A 23208-nucleotide genomic window follows, 5' to 3' on the forward strand; every position below is an offset into this window, starting at 1 on the left:
GGGAAGAGAGTGCGGCTGATGCCCGTATCTTGAACCATGCTATATCACAAGACCAAGCTTTCCCTTTTCCTCCAAATGGTGAGTTCCATTATACACCATTAAAGGGGGACTAGCAATTCTTATATTATCAATTCTGATGTTGATTTATAAAGTATTGCAGGCAAGTATTATCTAGTGGATGCTGGATTTACAAACTATCAATGTTTTCTTGCGCCTTACCGAGGTACTAGATACCACCTAGCCGAGTATAGGGGTCATGGTCGCCGATACCGTACCCCACAGGACCTATTTAACCATGTCCATTCTCGTTTGCGAAATGTAATTGAGCGTTGCTTTGGAGTACTAAAGAAACGGTTTTCAATATTGCAATGGGGGATGCCGAGCTACCTTCTTCAGCACCAAGTGGATTTAGTTATCGCTTATTGTACACTTCACAACTTCATCCATAGGTTCAGTCATGATGACATCATTTTCAACGAACCAGAAAATGAAATTCTTCTTGATATGGATGCATTTTACCATAGAGAACATCCTACCGTGACTGAATTAGAAGCACAACGCATATTCCGTGACAACATAGCGATGCAGATGTGGGCATCTTATAATCCAATATAGGCATTGATAAACATAAAGTAATTACATCCGGATGTAATGCTAATGTGCAACTTTTGACTAGCGTGTAACAAGTACCAAATGAGGATTATGAGTCAAAATTGGTTAGGGTCGTTACATTCAGCCCAGTGTACTACCTTTAAATATGTTCAACATATAATTTAGATGTTCGTAAGAATTTAATTATGGTATCAGCTCGGTGTATACATGTTTTATATTTTATACTCTTAGATTAGATGTTGCAAACCTAAACATAAACCAAACCAACGACGTTTCTTACATAATTATTCTTGTTAACATTATTTTTCACAATGGTATTAGTATCTATTTTGCAGGCATGGCATATCGCAGATACTTGGAGCGGACTGGCTTTCCATAGGAGGAGCATTGGACATTAAACGTTGAGCAGCGCTTAATGTGGATGATCATTGACGACAACACTCGGGTCCCCATGAGAGATGATCGTGCAGAGGCACACATGTCTCAGTGGGTTCGTCATTACGACGGCATTTTGTGTATCATTACACACGAGATCAGGTCCATTAGAAATTTTATGAATTGAAGGAGCATTTTCTTTAGTTCTACGAAATCACTCAAATACCAGGGATTTATTATGACGTTGAAACATTTTGTATGGATTTTCCTGACAAGCTATGACCACATACGACACGGGTATGACATGCTATCGCTTTAATTCAATCATTGAAACCTAACAATTGCTATTTCTAAATTAATATTTATTTTTCAATAATTAGTTGTCAATATGAACCTGTTGTAGATCTACCCGTTGGCTAGACGATACTACCAGTACCCAGAGCCTCATTACCCCAGCATGCTCGAGATATGGGGCCCAATTAGACTGCCGCTTGGTCCAATAGAGGTGCATAGTGACGGGAGGCATAGCCAGAGTAGTAATGCACCGCGTAGTTTTGTGAGAGGTGGCGAAGATGCCCCCATTATCATCTCGGGATCCACTGCAACAACGAACCAAACGCATACCGATATTGTCAGTTGGGATGTAGTCGAACAGGTAGCTCGTAGGGATGGTGGCCCACGATTGGCCCGCAATATTTCATTAGCGCCACGTCGAAGTCTGGACATGGGTTCTGGAGTTGGCGGGATTGAATCATGGACAGATTACATTCGTCGCTTTGGCGTACAATCCGACCGTAGAGGCCATTTGCATAGTGAGGGAGACAGTACAACACGCTCACGGCGACCACAAGGAATTCCACCACAGCGACGTGACGGTCCTTAAGTAATAGTGGTATTGTTGTAGAATATATGAACCAGTCACTTGTTGTCATATGCTACTTACAAAGTTAACGGGAACATGATTTTGTGCGTCTTTTATCATTCAATGACTGATATGAATTGATTGTCGTAGTTTAATTGAACACTGCTCCGTATTAATCCAAAATATATTTTCCGAACTATTGCAATATGTAGTTATAAATTTTAATTAGTTAATACTGGATTATGTGGATTTTCAAAATTATAAAAAATGAAGGATGCATTGGAGGGTTGATTTACATGTTAAAGGTTTGTATTTGATTTTTAAATACAAATATATTTCTTTAACCACTTAATATTTTGTACGTAATATTTTTCTACATCATTGGAATAATTAGAAAATTTAAAAAACACAAAAAAATATGTCAATTCTACGCGGTTAATTTATATAATACATTATTTCAATAATTTATTTAAATTTATCACCTTGCATAGAAACGTCTAACAAAAATATTGTTAATGGATTACTAGAGTGCATTTAATTATTTATAAAAGTGTATTTATATAAATTATATTTTTTCATTTCCGTACAAATATAATTAGAAAATACTATTTATTTTATTCCACTCACAACTAAATAAATTATATACATATTCATGCATATATATATATATAAATATATATAAAAGAGATATAATTTGACAATGAACAATACTTTTTGTCTCCCACTAACCAACATCAAACATAACATACTTATTTTATATGATCTCCAAAACAAATCCAAACATATACACTTTTTCTAACTTACACCTATTTATTTTTGTTTTTCTCCCTCTATCTTTATAAACCAATCAAAACAAGTTAAAAATAAAACCAAACATTTTTGCTGGAGCAATACCCTTAATGGGGCTAGGACATAATTAAACATGTATTGGCCTAATCAGACAATCTAAAATCACAATAAATTTTATAGTTTATTTTAAATTGATCCATGACAGTAGATTTTGGTATGATTTTCTATGAATTTATTATTTTGTAAATATGTAAAGTTCAATTTTGTTATGGACTTTAACTTCAAACACAATCATTAGCCAATTATTTGGGTTAAATTGATAATTATTGTTATTATTTGATGTCAATAGAGTGTTGATTCAATAAAACCAACCCTAATTGAACCATAATTTCGATAGATTAATGTACTGAATACCAAATCAAATTAATCAATTCAACCCCAATAATTAATAATTTTTTTTATTTCTGATTTGGTATTTCAGTGAACCAAAATTTTCTTTTAAAAAAAATTATTTAACAATTAAATATTAAAATAATAGTTATAATTTTTTTATTTTTTAATAAGTAAAATAAAAAATTAATACATATAAAAATAAAAAGAAAATAATACTTCAATATTCCATACAATTCATCATACCAAAGTTAAAAATAAAAAATACTCCGAAAAACAAAAGCCAAATACCGAGTGAATGTTTTTGCTTCCATTTTTATACGTACTAAATATTTAATTTAAGTTTTATTCACCGAATTAGATTTCCTGTATTATGCTACATTTTAGTTATTTTTAAACAAAAAATATACATTTTTTTATAGGAAAAATTACACTAATTAAATTTGATATTTGCTTTCGTCCAACAAATAAATTTAAAATTAGCCAAAATTCACCGAATTACTAATATTAACAAAAGAATTAGAAAAAAAAAATCTATATTTACCTCCTACTGACTTCTTACTGCTTTATTATAGGTCAAATCAATATTTTAATGACCAAATTACTCTTACACGTTTTCAAACATTAATGTATGAGAGGGGTATATTTTCACTGGTAAGGAAAGTTTAGTTAAAAAAATTATTTAATCAATAATAAGTTAATCGAGGATAAATATCAATTTATAATTAATTTTTTATAACAATAAATTTAACTAACAGAAAAAATTATTTATTAAATATAATCAAATACCAAGAATATTTAATTTAATTTTTAAAATTATAAAAAATTTAAATATAATTAAATTAAATTTTAGAGAAGAGTCGTGTAATTATCCGATCTTTGATGTGATGGATGATTGATGTGATGGTTGCTGCGCAAAAGTGGAGGGGAAAGCACATGGTTAACGCTGTCTATCGAAATCTTTTAACATCTCTAGTATATCACATTTGGCAGAAGCGCAACTAAAGAAAATTTCAACAATTGGATCGTGACCCGTCGGCATTGGTTAACATTATTCTATACGAAATTAGATTACGTATACTACCGAATAAAATTAGTACGATAACCTTGTATAGATTATGACAAATTCTATGACACTCAACATAAGCCATACGACTGTATATTATGATTTTTTCTTAATGCAATTTACTTACCCGAATTATCCGATCTTTGTATAACATTTAGTTATATAATGCTATTTGAAGATATCAATGAAATGACGCGTGTCGCAGCTTGGGTCCCCTAGCCCCTTGTTTTTGTCGTGAAGAAGGCAAAGGGCCATACAAGCCGACGCTTTTTCCGGGTTTTCCCCACATAAAATCATCACTCTCACACAGTACACTACACTCACTCTCACACCGAAAGAGAAGACAATGTCGACTCTCTGTGTTCCATCTCAGGTTCCATCGGTGGCCGAAGACTGTGAACAGCTCCGCAAGGCATTTGCAGGTTTTGATCGGGTCTAGATTCATTCGTGGAGGGTTCTTGTGTTCCTTTCTTGAATTCAAAAATTTCTCGAGATTTGCCCTTTCGGTTATTTTTCTTCGATTTAACTGATCCTGATATGGAGTTTGTATAGTTTGTCTCATGATCCCTTGTTCTTGCTCTAATCCGCGAATGAGAAAATTAGATGATCCGACTGAGATAGTCAAGAGAGATGAAGGATGAATGGGTGTCCTTTTCTGTATAGTTCTTGAATCCTGTATAGAATGTACTTTGTAGATGTTTATAGTGTAGTAATGTTTATGTTTATGTTTCTTGTTATTGTTCTTAATAGAGTTGGGATTTTATCTCTTAGATTGTTGATAATTTCTTGTGATTATATGCGTTCTTTATGTGATGGATTTTGATGAAATGAAAATGCAAAAGATGTATGCATTTGATTTAACTTTCTCTACCCGTTTGATAAAGTCTTGAGAGTTAAATATGATCCTTTATATAGTGAAAGAATATTCATAAATATCGAATGGAAGAAAGATGTGTATTTGTTTGTTCTTCTTTATTGCTTAGTTTCTTTGTGCAGTGTCTTGTATTCTTACTGTTCTATCTTATGCTTCTTGTTAGTCTGAGGTTTCTTTCTTAATGAGGTTGAATAATGATGGAATGTTATGCAGGATGGGGAACGAATGAGGGTTTGATCATATCTATTTTGGGCCATCGAAATGCTGCCCAGAGGAAGCTGATTAGACAAGTATATGCAGAGACCTATGGAGAGGATTTGCTCAAAGTTTTGGACAAGGAACTGACAAGTGACTTTGAGGTTCGTTTTTGAGTCTTTCTTATCTTTATTTTGTTTTAACTGCCATTGCTTGAAAGATTGAGTCCATATGATATATACTCCGTGATGATATGATTGATATCAAATGGGCTCATTGGGTGATTCGTATTTAAATTAATGCATTTCCATTTCACAATGTCTAAGTCAGAGGGTTGTGAAGCTCTGGACGCTGGACCCTGCAGAGCGCGATGCGTTTTTAGCTAATGAAGCTATAAAAAAGTGGACATCGAGCAATAAGGTCCTTGTGGAGATCGCTTGTGCAAGGTCTCCAAAGGAACTACTGCTAGCAAGGGAAGCTTATCATGCTTGTTTTAAGAGATCTCTTGAGGAGGATGTTGCTTATCACACATCTGGTGACTTCCGCAAGGTAAAAGCAAACAAAATATCATGTCAATGAATTATGTATTTATTAAAAGAAATGACTTTAAAGAAAGGTACATTATACCACTTGCTCATGTTTTACATTACCAAGTGGAATTTGCAAGGTAAAAACATGATTGCCGGAGGGTGTTACTGTAATTTTTCAAAATGGAACACATTTTACAAAATACTCAAAACTTCAAAGGTGTCTATGCAATTGTCCCTTAGATATCTCTGTATATTACTGTTTTAACAAGGTGTGATTTGCTATTTTGTTGTGACACTGATTTTGGTTCTACTGCTCTAATGACTAATCTGGCATATGCATTCTCAATTAAGCTACTCACACAGTCAATCTCTAGATAGAGTTATTATTTTTTTCAGATAAAACATGTGAGATAAAATGACTACTCTTTTGTTTTATCAGACTGGTGTTTATCATTAGAAACTCCCTAGATGATGCATTATATATGAGATAATTTGATTTTTTCGTCTTGAGCTCCATAGTCTCTTGGTACCAAGTCCTTCAAATAAGGGACCTCAATGAACATTATTTGACGAATATAACGTAAAGAATGTTGTCCTCTACACTCCTCGGAAACATACTTTTCAAACTTAAATCTGAAAGCACTATTCCTCAGGAGTGGTTAAGAATATTACATTGTTCAAAAGAGCCTAGATGACTGGAACAATAGCAACAGATCACACAGAGAAGATTAGAAGTGTCCTTTGTTAGGTAGGATTGGATTTTCTAATCCAAATCCTATTACATCTTCTATTTCATAAGATCATTTCGTAAATAAAATAAATGACGAATCTATGTAAACTTGGCGTGTTGACTAGAAGATGCAATAGGACTCGGAATTGAAAATCCACTCTGTTGTTAGGCGGCATTTTTTATGATGTTACTCAGCAAACTTGCTTAACTAACATAGATTTTTGAAAGCACAGCTGTTTTTGTGACTTGAATTCTTTATGTTCCTTCAGCAAGGATGATGATAATATTGTTGATTTGTTTTATTTTTTCAGCTTTTGGTCCCCTTGGTGAGTTCATACCGATACGGAGGGGATGATGTCAACTTGACTCTTGCTAAAACAGAAGCTAAACTTCTGCATCAGAAAATCTCCGAGAAGGCTTACAGTTGTGATGACATCATTAGGATTTTGACCACAAGAAGTAAAGCACAAATCAATGCAACACTGAACCAATACAAGAATGAATTTGGAAGCGATATAAACAAGGTATGTAAGTTGAGTCAAGCTAGCATTATCTTCTCCATATACTTGACAGTATTGTGTTGGCAGAACTTGAAAGCTGACCCTAAAGACGAGTTTCTGGCCTTACTGAGAGCTACCATCAAGTGTTTGGTCTGCCCTGAGCAGTACTTTGCAAAGGTTCTTCGTCTTTCAATCAACAAGCTGGGAACAGAGGAAGGAGCTCTTACCAGAGTTGTTGCCACTAGGGCTGAGGTTGACATGAAGGTTATTAAAGATGCTTACCAGAAGAGGAGCAGTGTGCCACTTGAGCAAGCCATTGCAAAGGACACAAGTGGAGACTATGAGAAAATGCTTTTGACCCTCATCGGGCATGGGCCAGAATGAGGTGGGACGGTAACTGTTCTCTTTTCGTGCTTATGGTACTGAACCATTAATCCTGCTTTGAACTTTGAACTTAGAAACCTTATCGAACTTTTGCTAGTTTGATCGAGTGTCGTTTGGTTTGGAGCTAAATAACATGCCTCTGATAGAGGAACCTTCGTTGTTACGTATGTCGTCATGTGTATCGGACTTCCCTCTTTTGTGGTAAATTGATCTTTCACTCATACAACACAGAAAGGGTACATAACATGACTACAATGATACAAATGTTTTGTTATCCACAAAAAGAAAATAAAACAAAACTAAGTTCTATTTGTTTATTCAATTTTTGGAAATGACAGCAAAGGGAGTTTCAAGTAAAAGTAAATACTTTTGTTTAGATCAAGAAAAATATATAATAAATACATAATTTATTTAAAATAAAATATTTTATATGAGAAGATTGTATATACATCAAAAGTACTGAAACAATGCAAATGTAAAATTAAAATCGTGATATAAATATATAATAATCAAATTTATACATTTTTATTATATTTTGCCACATAATTACTAATGTTAGACATTTCTCATTCAAATTGTATTTCTTCTTTTTAAATTTTTGGCTACTTTCTGAACATGTTTTGAAGTATTTGTGCAACATAATTTTTAGGGATAATTACAATTACATTCCTAATTTATGGTATGTTTATTTAAATTATTTATCTTTTGTGTAATTACAAATCCAATCTCTAGCCTTTAAAAAATAAGGGCAGTTGGTGTAATAATGCTGGCGTTTTGTGAGTGTTTGTGTTACTTTTGAAAAAATATGGGTAACTTGTATAAATAATGCTGATGTTTCTGGAGGATGCATGTGTAATTTTTTAAAAGTTAGGGGTGATTTGTGTAAATAAATCATAAATCAATGGATGCTAATGTAATTCTCTCAAAACACGAAGGTTGTATTGTGAATATTTATGAAATGCTCTCATGGTTAAAAATCATGGCAAATGTTTTTGCCATGACTTTTAGTTGTGACAAATAATTTTTTAATGATTGAAAAATTAATTTTTTGCATCTGTCTTATTTAGCCGAGATTCATAATAGTTATTCATCACAATTTTTAGTTATAGATATTAATATTATAACCAATCATAACTTTTTAAAATGTGATGTAAATACTTTCTATTATTATATACTTTTGTATGTATCTACGCATATATACATCATTATGTCAATAGAAATTTCTATACGTACATGTTCTAATTGAGAAAACAAAAAATTACGTAACGGATAATTGTTCTCTACTAAGGTTTGGTGTAATTACACGTAAATTCTCTGAAGTTTGCTTTCATCGAACGACTAATTATTAATTTATTACATGTTAAATAATTTTTTTTATAATCAAATTACCCTCATATATTTTTACACGTTAATACATGTGAGAAGGTATCTCTTTACCGTAATAAGGGGGTAGTTTAATCGGAAAAAAAAATTATTTTAACCTGCAATAAGTTAGTAATAAGTCATTCCAAAGCAAGTATCAATTTTCATTCTTTTTTTTTTATTAATATTAACAAATTTAATGAATCACACTCGCAATTTTTATTATTGCTTAAACAGCAGAAGTGGAAGGTATTGCAAACACCCCCTTATATCGCAACTGATGCAAGCTTGAAGGACTGAAAAACAAAAGTAGTGGCTTAAATAATAGTTGTTGGTTTGTTTAACACGTTTTTGTGTTGTGTTAATTAAGTGAGTTGACACTTTGTCCTTTCTTTAGTGTCGAAAGCGTTTTTGTATATAGCATTGACACTAACACTTTACTGTTACAGTTGGGAGAAGTTATCAGTTGTTTAGTTAGGCTAATGTACACTCAAGAAATATACTTTAAATCCTTCTCTAGACATTCTTGAGCAATAGCACATAGTTTTATTCTTGAGTTTATATGAATTATCTTTGAATTCCTTCAATATTCAACTTGATTCATTTTAGTATTATCTTTGAATTTTTTTTTTTTTTGGCAACTTAACTATCGAAATTTTGTCAAATTTACATTTTGTCATATACGATAGTTTCTTTGTTGAATTTTTTGCCGGAAAAATATCACATGCTGTGTAATTTGTGAAAAATATCACATTACATTACCCTTAAATATTACATGCACGCTGAATGTGATGTTTTTTCTACAAAAAACTTTATTGAAAAACATTTATAATTGACAAAGTGCAAAATTTTGCAAAGTTGAGATGGTAAGTTAAAAAAAAACAAAAGGTTTAAATATCAACCTATAAAAATAGTCATAGTTCGAATAACAAAATGTAATTACCTCTTGAACTAATAAACATATATTTTTTATAAACGTTTTAAATATCAACCTTATTTCTGTAATTTTTTTATTTTGAGCTTTCTATATATAATACACACACACACACATATATATAAATATAATATAAAAGACACAGAATTTGACAATGAACAGTGCTGCATATATGTATAAATATATATAAAAGAGATATGATTTGACAATAAACAGTGACTTTTGTCTCTTAAAACACAACATCAAACATACAACACTTATTTTAAATTATTTCTAAAAATAAATCCAAATATACACATTATCTTCATCTCATACTTATTTATATTTATTTTTCTCTTTCTATCTCCAGAAAACACATCAAAACACTCAAAAATTGAAATCCAAATATTATGTTAATGTGTAAAAAAAAAAAAAAAAGAGACATCACAAAGACACATACAAAAACATGACTTATCAAAATGATGTCCAAATACACTAACCCCAAATGAAATGAGTAGTTCTAATTGTCTTACAAAAAAGTCTTTGGCTTGCTTTTCCAATCAAACAAGACTCACAAACATGAAAACTAACTGTTAGAGACTCTAACAAACCATCTCTAGTTAGTTTACTCATTTTTTGTAGCACCCCCTACTCGCTACATCTAATCATTTCTATTTCATCATTTCTTTAATCAACATTCATTCTATAAGTAATTCTATTTCAATCAGTAAAATAAATTCTAATTTATCAATATAATATTATATGTCACAAAAGATAATATATACCACCAAAAGTAATATTTATCCTCACTACATGTTCTCGTGTACATAACCTCAAGAAAAATCATACCACAACTTTTAAACATAAATCCCGACAAAAGACCAGAATATTACAACCCAATAATAAAAAACTTTGGCTTCAGAAGTCACGGCTGACCCACCTAATAAAGACGACGGCACCGCTCAAAGTCAATGTGGCTAGTCAGTGTGACCTATCTCCTGAAAAGTACGTGGCAAGGAATGAGTTGTCTACTCAATAAGTATAGCTGATCAGTTTATATATATACACAGACAACAATTTCACGTACATGCAGTCACATCGACTAACAGTCATTATCAATAGCAACAACAAATATAAGCAGTAATACCTACTCACAATTATAAATCAATCTATGACACAATATTCAACATTATCGTTTATTAGCTAAGGGCCCCCCTTACTCTAATTGGTATACATCAGTCAATGGTTTCGCCGGCCATCATCATATCATATACAACACAGGATACCCGTTGTGTGATATCCCCACACTCTTTTACTCCAACTGTGTAGCAATATAGCACAGGACATCACAACAAACATGGTACCCCCACACCAACCTAGTGTGTAGCTAACAAGTACAGGATATTCCCTGCTGCCCCGGAATACCCCAGTACCCTACGCGCCATGGTACCTAGCTTAATTCGCATATTTTTCATATCTCAATATCAATCACATTATCATCAATCACATTTTCATAAACCATTGACTGTGTTTTCAATTAGGTAAGCATCATCTTTTATTTTCATTCACAATCGTCATTCTATTCTTTATAATAATCACTTCCTCAATAACGACTCCCAATTTGATTTCATCAACAATCAATTATATGATTATCACATAATCATACCCCGCATATCTTTACATTACCATCACATACCACATAGTAATAATTTCACCTATATTATGGTATTCTAACAAATAATTCACAACTAATTATATAAACAATCAATATACGAAAGCCACGCAATAATAATATAAAGCCAAATCCACGTTCGCGTCCAAGAAACCAATATATATAATTTATATAATACTACACACACACACACACATATATATATATATATATATAAATCCAATTAGCTATACTTACCGTAAATTCCAAAATACTTCGATTCACGAGGAACTGCTCAACCCTCTACTTTGTCGTCACGTCCTATAACAAAATGTTATACATATAATCAATATATATATAGAATACCATAAACTCCAAATAACCTATTATATAATGTTCGTACATTTTCTATCAATCTCTTAATATTCTATTTATATTAAAGTCCAACCCCTGTTCCATTTCTTTCAAATAACTACCTTTTCTAAACTCCTCAAATATATATTTAATTCATCAATAAATTCATAAGAATTCATTTAATTAAACCCCTTATATATCCATAACTATCATTTTTAATAACATCCGTAAATTATATTATCGTTAAATTCTCATTTTTCCTCTTTAATAACATAATATTTCTTAAATATAATTCTCAAATCATTTCTATGAATTTTCTACCAATTTATCATTGCTATACAATTTAATTAAGCAATAATACATAGAATTACATATTTGGTTAGTCGTTCCGTTGGAATTGTGTAAATTAACTATAATGATAATTAAATCTAACAAATCAAATAATTTAATTGCCCAACTATATCATTTTTATAGCAATTGTGATATTTAATTTGACACTAACTTAAATAGCCAAAATTATAAAATACTCCGATTAAATAGTTCACCGCTTAATATAAACTATATTTAATAAAAGAACTAATTAAATAATATAATTATATAAATTAATATAAATTAAAATCAAAACTTCATACCTGAGATTGCGGAACTGTGTATGTATAAGTGTGTTTTGTAAATGTGTGTATTCCTGTGCATGTGTGTATAAGTTTTAAAATGAGATGGAGTAAAGAAGAGGACCCACCGCCTCACTTCAAGCTCTCTCTCTCCTCATTCATTATATATATATATATATATAAATATATTAATTATTTATGTACATAAAACATTATTATTATTTTATATTTAATTAAACTTTTCTTAAAATACCAATTACATCCTTTTCATTTTCTTAATTACTATAATTTGCCCCAAATATTATAACAAACTCCAATTTAATTCGTTCAAGTGTTATTATATTCCAAATTCAATCTATAATTTATTTACTAATTAAATTTAAATTTTCAATAATTATCAATTATTCTCCCAATTACGTGAAAAATTCTACGGACGTTACATTTTTATTTTTATTTGTTAACAAAAATTACTTAGAGGTGGGGAGTTTTTCGGAGTCTCCAGTCCGATCTATGTTAAAATACACACAAATAATTACAGTGGGGAGAACTACCTTTTTAGAATTTCTAGTAAAACTATAAACAAGGAGTACTATTCCCTTACAAATAGAGCAATATTAAACAAGGAGTACTACTCCTTTACAACAAGACACGTGTATTAGAAAAATTATGACAAGTAAAAAATGTGTCTATTTTAATAGTGCTAAATAATACATACAATTTTAGCACACAAGATACTGAAAACAAGACATTGGATTTCTTCTCTTTTCTCTTTGCCAGACATTGTGTATTTGAAAAGTGATGGTCCAACTCTATGATTCATTCTACATTTGTTTGTGTTCGTATTAATAATTTAATGGGTAAATTATATTTTATTTTTCAAATTATGCCCATTTTTATATTTTGTTATTGAATGTTTTTTTTTTTTTTTTGTTAACTTATCATTCCAACTTTGCGAAATTTGCACATTATTATATATGACTGGTTTTTTTATTGATTTTGCTGTCGGAAAAAATTCACATGCTGTGTGTATGTGAAAAATATCACATCATATAACCCTTAAATATTATATTACAAATGAAAAAGTGCAAAATTTTGTAAAGTTTTAAGTTAACACACACATACCAAAATGTAAAAACAATCGTAATTCAAAAGACAAAATGAAATTAACCCTAATTCAAGTTACAATTGATTTCAACAACTAATGTATATGAAGAAACTAAGCTTAGGGGTTTTCGGCAATCGAGTTTGATTTTATGTAGACCACATAGACCACGTTCAAGCGCAATGATGATGATGGTAATAATAATAATAATAAGAAGAACAACAACAATAATATACTAAATGTTTTCATATGTTTATACAAAAGTTTTGATACATAAACTAATATTCACGATTGTTGGTATATATGTGTGGCCCAGGACCCAATCTGTTGGTAGGCCCATTATCTCGGTCCACTAAACTCTTGGCCAACTTGGAAGGCCCTCACCCGACCCAGTATCCGACTCTCATAACCCGACCCAGGTAACATTATACTTAAACTCCTAAACCTAACCCTAAGTCAACTCTCCCTCCCATTTCACTCCTCTGCGCCGCTGCCGATGAGATACACCATCTCTCTCTCTCTTCTTGCTGCTTTCTATGGCAGATTCTTGTTACCTTCTCCACCACCGTTAATGGTGGTGGCTTTCCTTATTCAAACAAATGGCTAAAGGAAAGCCACCCCAAAACCCTCCTCAGTCCAACGGCTCTATTTCCTCGAATAAATAGGGGCCATTGTTCTTCTGTGAGGAAGAGAGTGAAAACCGAGCAATCTTTGTGAGATACCTCTACCCTTCCATTAAACAGTTCTGAGTGAACAGCTGTACTGGTTTCCAGTTCTTGATCTCTGTGATCTACTCTCTGTGTGAGGTGCAACCGTGGGCCGAGTTTTCTGTGGGTACGGTGCCTAGTGACCCGTGACCCTTGTTTCTGCTGAATCTGGCTTGTTCCTGAGCCGCTATTAAACTCACAGTTCTATTCATCTATCTCTTTATTTCCTTTGTGTATTATTCATTTATCTCTGTAATCTCGGTCTGTAATTATTTAAAGGAGTTTCGTACTCCATATCAAGTGTAATAGTTTGGTTAGGTATTTGTTCAAAGGATACCACCTAGGGTTGTGTACCCTACAGTGGTATCAGAGCACTGTTCTGATCCTCTCCGCGCCGTGGTGGTGGTAACTCGCTTAAACCCCTCCTCCAGTTACTGCTACTCCATATCAAGTGTAATAGTTTGGTTAGGTATTTGTTCAAAGGATACCACCTAGGGTTGTGTACCCTACAATGATAATGGTAATAATTACAATATTTTTTTGTTGGTATTGTATCCGTATAAATATGTAAATAAGATCAATTAGTTCATTAATTCTTGATTATTGGCAATCATCTATGTTTTTCATGTTGTTGATAAATGTAAGAAATTAAAATAGATGATATCATAATTTTTGTTACAATCTGTTTTTATAATCATCTTATTTCATTTCAAATAATGTTTGTTTAATATTTGTATATTACTATATTTAGTTTCTTATATAATTAATTCGAAATAAATACTTTTTTCACAATCTTATACATAAAAAATTGACAATTTTTTTTATATTTATTTGTATTCTTTTGAATAAATATATAACCATGTATAAGTATTTATTTTCTACACATTGTAATTGATATATCATATTTTTCTATTTTTTATAATTAGCACTACTAGAAAATGCATTTATTATGACAAAATAATTATAACAAAAGCACAAGTTGTCAAAAAAAATTAATATGATTATACAAGCAATTGACTCGAGCGTCGAAACCGCCTCAACCCAATTAGACAGCAAAGTGTGGTTTTGATGATTGTCGGGTTGGACTTGGACAGAACTTTCTAAAAACCATAAACATTGAGTTGGGCCAAAAATGACCTAAATTGGACCAACCCGTACCGCGTACACTCTTGGTAGGAGCTTACTTGCATCCTTTGTTTCTTTTGGCCCTATTTTGCCATTTTTAACATGCTTAGGCTTCCTTGAGGATACTTGTTGTTGTTTTCCCATATAGGTCACACGAGCAGTCACTCTAGCTACCTCATCTCTTGGGCTTTTAGCTCAAGATGTCGTGTTGATCACAAGGAGCTTCATACAAAGTCATTGAGGACTGGGAAGCGAACAAAGCACAACCGACAAGTATTGTTCATCACTAAGCCCCGTGGTCTTAGTATCTTCGAGCTCATTGCTCCAAGATGCTCCAACATAGTGTGCTTATAATCCTTTGTGTGCTGCTGAAACCTCAAAGCGCCTGGCTTGGAATTCATATGGGGTTTTGCCTGACTTTATACTCTCCGACTTCAATAGCAGGTGTATTTTTTCGAAATTATATCAAAGGGTCAGACCCAACAGAGTTATAGCAGATAAGCCCGCAATCTTTTATGATATAGAGACTACAAGTCCAAGATATTCGAACAAGATATGTTTATTTAGCTGCTTACCTCAAAGCCCAACCTTTATGGTTGTTTCTCGCTATTTCCAAAAAAGGGTTAAATTACACATGTCCCTTAATCCAACGGATTGAATGTATTACTAAAGCTATTTAGCAAGTTGTTGGGTATGAAAGAAACAGAGAACAACTTTAAGAAAAGTTTCTTCTTCTTCCTCAATTTCTGGAGCTTCATCCCTACTTGAACTGGGATAATTCATTTTATAATTTTTGATTTTATCATTTGGTGCTTTTATTTTGATCTCTACCTCCGCCATAGCAGCTTGCGACCACAACTCCTTCCATGATTCCATCGCATCCCTCGCGGTGGCTGTGCAAGAATCCAATACGGCTGTCGAGATTTGCTTTGCATAAGTCATGGCAGCCATTGACAATGTGCATCACTAAATCTCCCTTGCTTTTCCTTCAACCAAACACTATCTCCGCCCCCTCCACCATTACCGGCCACTCAACTATTAGTTGTTTCCATCCCCAAAATTTGGCAACAACAGCCACAACAACCGCTGCAGCAGCATCAACAGCACCACCACAACACCATCCCACCCTCACTCCAACAACACCACCAGCAGCACAAGTTCTCCCACCACAACACCGCTTCATTAGTTGCTATTGCCCAAGCCAAACCAAGGGCTCATGCCACCACCAACACCCACTTATTCATTCTTTCAACTACACTAGAGATTTCTCCACTGTCTACTTTTTTCTGCGAGACCCACCTGTCCAAGTAGATGGTAACACAAATATTGCCATGTTCGCCCAAGGTTAGGATCTAGCACGGAGCCAATTGATGTGTGCGCCAAGTGGTGACGCTGGTGTTGTCGTGTTCACTCGAAACTAGATTAGACTAGCACAAAGGCAGTGAAAGTAGTAGTGACACCACGCCAGTATGGCAACATTCCCCTAGAGCTAGGACCTGGCATGAAAGTTGCCGGTGAATCCCACAATGCTGTTATAGGATGGATGTGGAAGTTATCAGACTTTGAATTCTCCAACTTCAGTAATTAACTTCTGAAGTAGAATTCTCCTAGAATCATATAAGTGCACGCTAAATTGCATTGGCATGCATTCATACATCTGAAAATAAAAGATGAAATGTCGAGTAGAAATAATGAATTCAGAATGCAGAAAACGATAAGTAAAAGAACCAAGAGCGAGGCTGTTTAAAAGGACTACTTATGATAAAACCATAATAGTCAAGCACTTCATAAACATGGAAACCACAGCACAATAACTATGGACAAGCAATTCAATTAGCCAACTGTTCATAAGCTTTGGAACATGTTAATCACACCTAGGACATAGCAAACCTCTCGACAGATGTCAAATGGTACGAGCAACAATCCCACTAAATAAGACAACGACGACGATGCAATTGACGAGTGAACAATTGAAGTTAGACCTAACAAGTTAAACCAGGGCAATGCTGCTTTCTCCACCGGGGGGCTTGCGCACCCCTCCAAAGTAGTCGCGAGATTCCTTTTTTCCATCAGCAAAAATGTTGCTGCCATTCATTTCTCGCAATTTTGCTGAACTGAGTGGCTTCTCAGCTGTAGTGGGAGGTGCATCTCCCTTAAAAATATCATTTCCTGAAAGCTCTGTGAATTTCTGGTTTGGAATCTTCTTTGATGTCTTGATCACAGGCTCTTCACTTGAAGCACCGTTCCTCTGGCCTCCAGCACCCTTTTAAATCAGAAAAAGTTCAGACATAGTTGAAAGTACCAAAAGTATGCATATATTGATGAAAAACCATTAGTTCTACCTACATCTAAGAGTAAACATCAGCACAGAATGTTTAGATAGGGTCTCAACATCTTTAGGAAATATTTAAAAGGGTCCAATTCTTACGCTGGGGGGCCTAGTTAAACATTTGAAAGGACTGCTTGTTGTAAAGAAAGGAAACTCTCCAAATGATCCTGGATATTCTTGCTCCTGCTCTTCAATTGATAGGGATGGAGACATGTTATTTAAAGGTAAATAACATTGCTACCTCCTAAAGTTAGATCTAATTACAAGCTCTCCTTGTCTTCTACAAAATTACAAATACATCCTTTGAGGTTATAGTTGTTTTTACAAGCGCACTCTCTATTCCATGCTGAAACTTTACACAAACACCCCCGGGACATTGCACTAACACCCCCTGAATGGATGTACCTATGATTTTATAAAGGACAGTTCGTGTAATTAGGTCTAACCTCGGGGGATGTCGCTGTAATTTACCCTTATTTAAACTATAATCTTCATTTGTCACTTTGAACTTTCCAGCTCTCATTTTTTCTCACTCGAGTCTAGCAAGGAAAAAGGTATAATACTTCATGGATAAATATTGTACCAATGGTGAAAGTATAGCAAATTGTATACGTACATCGGGTAATGGGGGTTCCCCAATTGTAATGCTTTCTCTTAATGCCAAAGCTCGAGCAGTCAAGGGCCGCGGTTGAATTTCGGGTGGTGGAGCAAAGATATTATGCCCACTGAGCTCCTTGTTTTTGGCATCAGAAATTTGTTTCTTCAACTTTGCCTCAGACTCGCTTTCCATATTTCCACTCAACTCCCGTTGTTTAGCAACTTCAGGCAGAGTGCTTGGCTTCTTGGGAGAAACTGTCTCTTCATCACCAAAAGAAATGTGACTGATCCCCGCCAACGCTTGCTACAAACAATTCCAATAGGTCAGTGAAATTCTGAACACATCTTAAATAACATGGGAAAATACTTGACCAGCAATGCTTAAACAAATACCTGGTACATACGCAATCCAGTTTTATTGACTGGGGTCTGGCCAGCATCCTCTGATTCTGATGCTCCATTTTCTCCTTTGGCTTTAAAAATACCACTGCCAGTCATTTCCTTCATTTTATAGTCAGAACATGGTTTCCTGGGATACAATAACGCACAAGGAGAAGAGTTTACTTGCAAAAGAGGAGCCAGAAGAAAGATGGAAACTAAAAAAATCTTTCCGCTAAATCACATCTTATCATAACAATAATATGCTAACAGTTTTCTGTGTTGGTGATCTAATTAGCATGTGAGGATTATATTATAAGAATTACGGCTGAGCCAACCAGCAATTTGTCAGGTCATCAATAATGGCTCGTCGGCTACCATATTTAAAGTAATACGCAATGTTTGACAGAGCTTTAGCAAACACTTGTTAATAAAATAAAGGGTAAATTACAACGACCTCCCCTCAGGTTTTGCATAATTTGAATAACCCCTCGCTGTTTGAAAATTTACAAATACCCCCCTAATTTTAACGGTCATCTAACAATTAGCCCAATCCGTTAGGTATCGATCCATTTTTTGTTGTAAACTGACCAAAACGCCCTTGTGGATTAAAATTATAATTTCATTTATTTTTTAAAATTTTCTGATTTTTTTATGGATTATTGAATAACTTTTGAAATTTTTCATCCACTTAGTTTGATTTTTTTTATAAGTTTTTCACTTTTTTTAAGAAAAATTCAATAAGGACAAAGTTCACAATTTCATACCTCCATCCAAAGATTACATAATTTTATCAAATATTAGGGTATATTCGTAATTATGACAAATCTCAGGGGAAGCCGTTGTAATTTAGCCTAAAATAAATGTTTAGGCTTGAAAAATGTCTTTGTGAAATTATCTTTTTTCTTATTTTTTGGTTTGTTGAATGTTAACAAGGGGATATTAAAATGATTCTTTGCTTTGAAACAACATTTTAATTCAATTTATGGTTCTCTTCTCCTGTTTACCGTAATTGTCAACTGAGGAATGCTAAGCTGTCTAGAAATCAAGTAAACATGCAAGACTTTTTAATAAAGTAACTTGTAAAAAGTTGATCTCCTAAGGTTCCACAATAAACTAATTTGTGTTTCAGCAGAGTACTGATCAGATCGATCCATATGACCGAATAGGTCATTCAAAATCCTTGTATCATGTGGGAATAACAAAGAAATCCACCCTAAGGAAATTTAGACAGATCTTTCTAATTGACCAGAGATTCAACATGCATAGAGTTAGATATTTCCTATACAAAGGCATCAGATTTTGCCGAAATACTCTTATTTAGACTACTTATCATCGAACATGGAAAAGCAATAAGGACAACATAAAATACCCCGTCCACTTGTTGACCTCATAATGACAACCTAGTTTCATTTACGTATGAATTGTTGATAAATCACTCAAAGATCTGAATGGGACAATCATGTTGTTTATTAGACGGAACAAAAACAAACGCAATACTCATTTTACTCTAGGGTTATCCCAATATCATGATCACAAACATAAACAACAAAAGGGAGATCCGATATCTTAGTAGCTGTTGACTTAGCAAGAACGTTAGCTGAATATGATTGAATTAAGATTGACTTCTACCTTTTTGCTTCAAACTTCAGTACTAAGAGTGTTACTGAATTGAAATGCTTATACAGCCAAGATTTTAAACGCGAAAAGGAAAAAAATAAAAAGAAAAAAAAAACTAAAAACATCGTTTAAATCAGAATCATACAGAAAGAATACATGTATTGAAAAAGAAGGAAACAGGAAAATCGACAGAGCTAGATCTCTAACCTTTTATTCAAGCTCTCAACTTCTTCATCAGTAACCTGCCCTCCGAACACCACCTTGCTAATCCCATCCGACGGCTGTCATTTCATCCAAATTTTCAATACAAAATTTGAATTAAGAAGAAAACATTACAAGAAAAAGTAATTCCGCGACAAGTGGAGAATAATCATTACCTGGTGAGAGCGAGCAGAGGAAGCTGGCGCGGGTGAAGATTCCGGCGGATTCTCCGACCATGTCAGCAGATCTGCCGTCGAAGTGTGAGGCTTCCGCACCGGCGTGGATTTCTCCATTGCTATCAAACAACTCTCAACCGATTCTCTTCCTACACAAGAGGATTCAAAACCAAAAAACAGTAAAGAACCAAGAATTCTTCTTCGCTCTTTGTTTCCTTTTCCTCAACAAACAAATCAATTCACAGAAGCGAAAGATGAGATCTGAAGCTGAAATGTGAACGAAACGATGGCTTTGCTGGTTTGAGATTTCACTGTAGTTTTGTTGGTCGGGGAGCTGCTCTGCTCTGCTCTGCTCTGGAGAAAGTGCCTTCGCTGTTGCTTATTCTTATACTGCTGCAACACCACTGCGCCTCTATATATTCTTCCTTTTCCCGTTTTCCCGTTTTCTTTTATTTTTTATTTTACACACTTCAAAAAAGAGAGAACTGCACAGAGAGAACCGGAGGTGAGTGGCTCTTGGTGACGCACTTGCATTGAATTTCTTTTGAATTGCTCTCTCTCTCGATTTTATAGGAGGCGGCATGTGCTTTAGTTGGATGGCACGTGACAGCGACAGAATGGGCCCCCCCCCCCCCCCCTTTCTCTTTTACGTTTTTACCCCTTTAACGTTGTGTTTGCATATTGCAAGGGAGTGTTTGCAATAATTTAATTTAAATTTTTATTAATTTTTTTTATTAAAAGATAAATTTAAAAATATTAATTTTTATTTAATTATTATATTTTCGAACTGTTTAAATTAAACTCAATTAAATAGAGAACTATAAATTTCTTCTCCATCAACGTTTCTTATTATTAATAAAATTATAAATATTAAAATTGCATATTTAAATTTTGAAATAGGACTGATATTGGACTTTTCAAATAATTTACAATAATAAAATTTTCACTTTCACATATTTAATCTGTTAGATATTTTATATTTTATATGCTACATTATCTAATTATATTATTCTTATATCATTAAAAAAATATAAATATTATTAATTAATAAAATGATATTTTTCTCTTTTTCCAATCATGCAAAGTCTAATTGTTGTGTATAATCAATAATTATATTACTTAATTTGAGCATTATTAAATTAAAGATTTAGTTTTTCCATTAATATTTAAAAAAAATTAAATATCTTATTTACAAACAACAAGTGCAAATATAAGGGAAAATAATATCTTTTTAACACATGGGATAAAACCGTCTTTAAACAATTAAGTTTGGTTTAGAAGTGATGTTTTTTCCAACACTATCCAATTTAGCTTTCGTATGCTTTTTACCTTTTCTTACAAACACTACTCACTTTTGATTCTACTGCAACTTTTTAACCTTTTCATTTAAAAATTACTTCTTTAAAAGTAGAAATTTTTGCAAACACTCCTTTAGTACTATATATCAAAATTTAAATTAATTAATTTGGTGAATAAAAATATAAAATTCATCAAAAATTTAAATTATTGTAACAATTATTCTAATTTAAATACGATGTGCAATGATATAAATACAACTATTTCTTATAACTATTAGTGTAACAACGAGGGACAAGTTGAAATCTACTAGTTGGCATAATTGATATCAGCAATATCTACGTCTATTTATTTGTCCTGAATCTTGAATAAAATTCACCAAATAAAAAAAAATAAACTACTAATTTGAAAATTCAAATAATAAACAATAAAAATTTGGCATAAACAATAAATTTGTTCCCATCAATTCCCACATTCATTTCATTTGTTAACTCTCTCTAAAATAGCCAAAAAAATGTAATTAAAAAACTATTTTATTTTATATAATAATTAAAAATAATTTACAATTGGTCGAAAATCAAAATATATAAATTAAAACTAAAAACACAAAATATACAAATTTAAACGAGTTTTATTTATTTATTTAATAATAAAAAAAAGTTAACGTTCGGAGACTTGATAAGTTAATAGCCTGTCGGCCGCTAGAGCTTGACAGAGCCCGGCTACATACATAGTTAGGGAGAGGAGGTTTAAATTTATAAGTCATTTAAACTCTTCGTTTGCAATCGATGATATGGGATATGTGTCTAATATGTTCGGATACTATTATAATTATTTATATATATGTAGGTGAAGAAATTATTATACTATTTGAAGTAGGTAGAATTATTTAAAATTAAGCATCAATTGGCATTATTATTATTATTATTATCATTTAATTATGAGTTGGAATTTGGTGAGAAGGGAAATTAGGAAGGAATTAAATTTGGGAAGGGGCAATTACGTCCCTTAAAAGCACGAAAAAGTCTTCACGCCGCTGACGTAGTGATAAAGGTGAAGCTTCCCCTTTTTGTGTTTGCTTCTCCGCTACCGTTGCAACTCAAAAAGCATTTCTCCCCTTCGAGTTTTCAAAATTTTCAAGTGTTTGTGTTGTTCCTAAAAAGGGGGATAAGGTCTTTATAAGTAATTTGATGGGATTATTTTTAATTAAATGAATGATAAAAAGTTTTGAATTAATTATAAGCTGTTTAATAGTAATATTGTACCAGATAAGATTTAATCGTGTGTTTACTTTTGATTGATACACATGGGCTGAGTGGATAAATTACTATTGAATCCTTTGAAATGTATTAAAGACAAATATTATGGGCAAAATCGAGAAATCATATACTTATTAGGTTGGCTGTGGTCGTTACGATAACCCATCTATGATTTAATGCCGAGCCCCCATGCCTCAAAGTAAGCGCTATACTTGGCTAT

The 23208-nt window shown here is 32.9% G+C and overlaps 2 protein-coding genes across 2 annotated transcripts; one reads left to right on the forward strand and one right to left on the reverse strand.

The window, feature by feature from the left end:
• LOC105177121 (annexin D1) lies at positions 4351-7530 on the forward strand. The gene is made up of 5 exons (XM_011100163.2): positions 4351-4516; positions 5182-5327; positions 5494-5712; positions 6735-6947; positions 7011-7530. Exons 1-5 carry the CDS (start codon positions 4441-4443, stop codon positions 7305-7307), a joined length of 951 nt encoding a protein of 316 aa, XP_011098465.1. The 5' UTR covers positions 4351-4440; the 3' UTR covers positions 7308-7530.
• On the reverse strand, positions 16873-20956 carry LOC105177131. The gene is made up of 5 exons (XM_011100175.2): positions 20434-20956; positions 20264-20337; positions 18452-18587; positions 18078-18362; positions 16873-17395 (listed from the first exon to the last, which is right to left on the reverse strand). The coding sequence occupies exons 1-5, from the start codon at positions 20548-20550 to the stop codon at positions 17123-17125; spliced, it is 885 nt and encodes a 294-aa protein (XP_011098477.1). The 5' UTR covers positions 20551-20956; the 3' UTR covers positions 16873-17122.

This window comes from Sesamum indicum, linkage group LG2, assembly GCF_000512975.1.
Source record: "Sesamum indicum cultivar Zhongzhi No. 13 linkage group LG2, S_indicum_v1.0, whole genome shotgun sequence".
In the NCBI taxonomy this organism is placed as follows: domain Eukaryota; kingdom Viridiplantae; phylum Streptophyta; class Magnoliopsida; order Lamiales; family Pedaliaceae; genus Sesamum; species Sesamum indicum.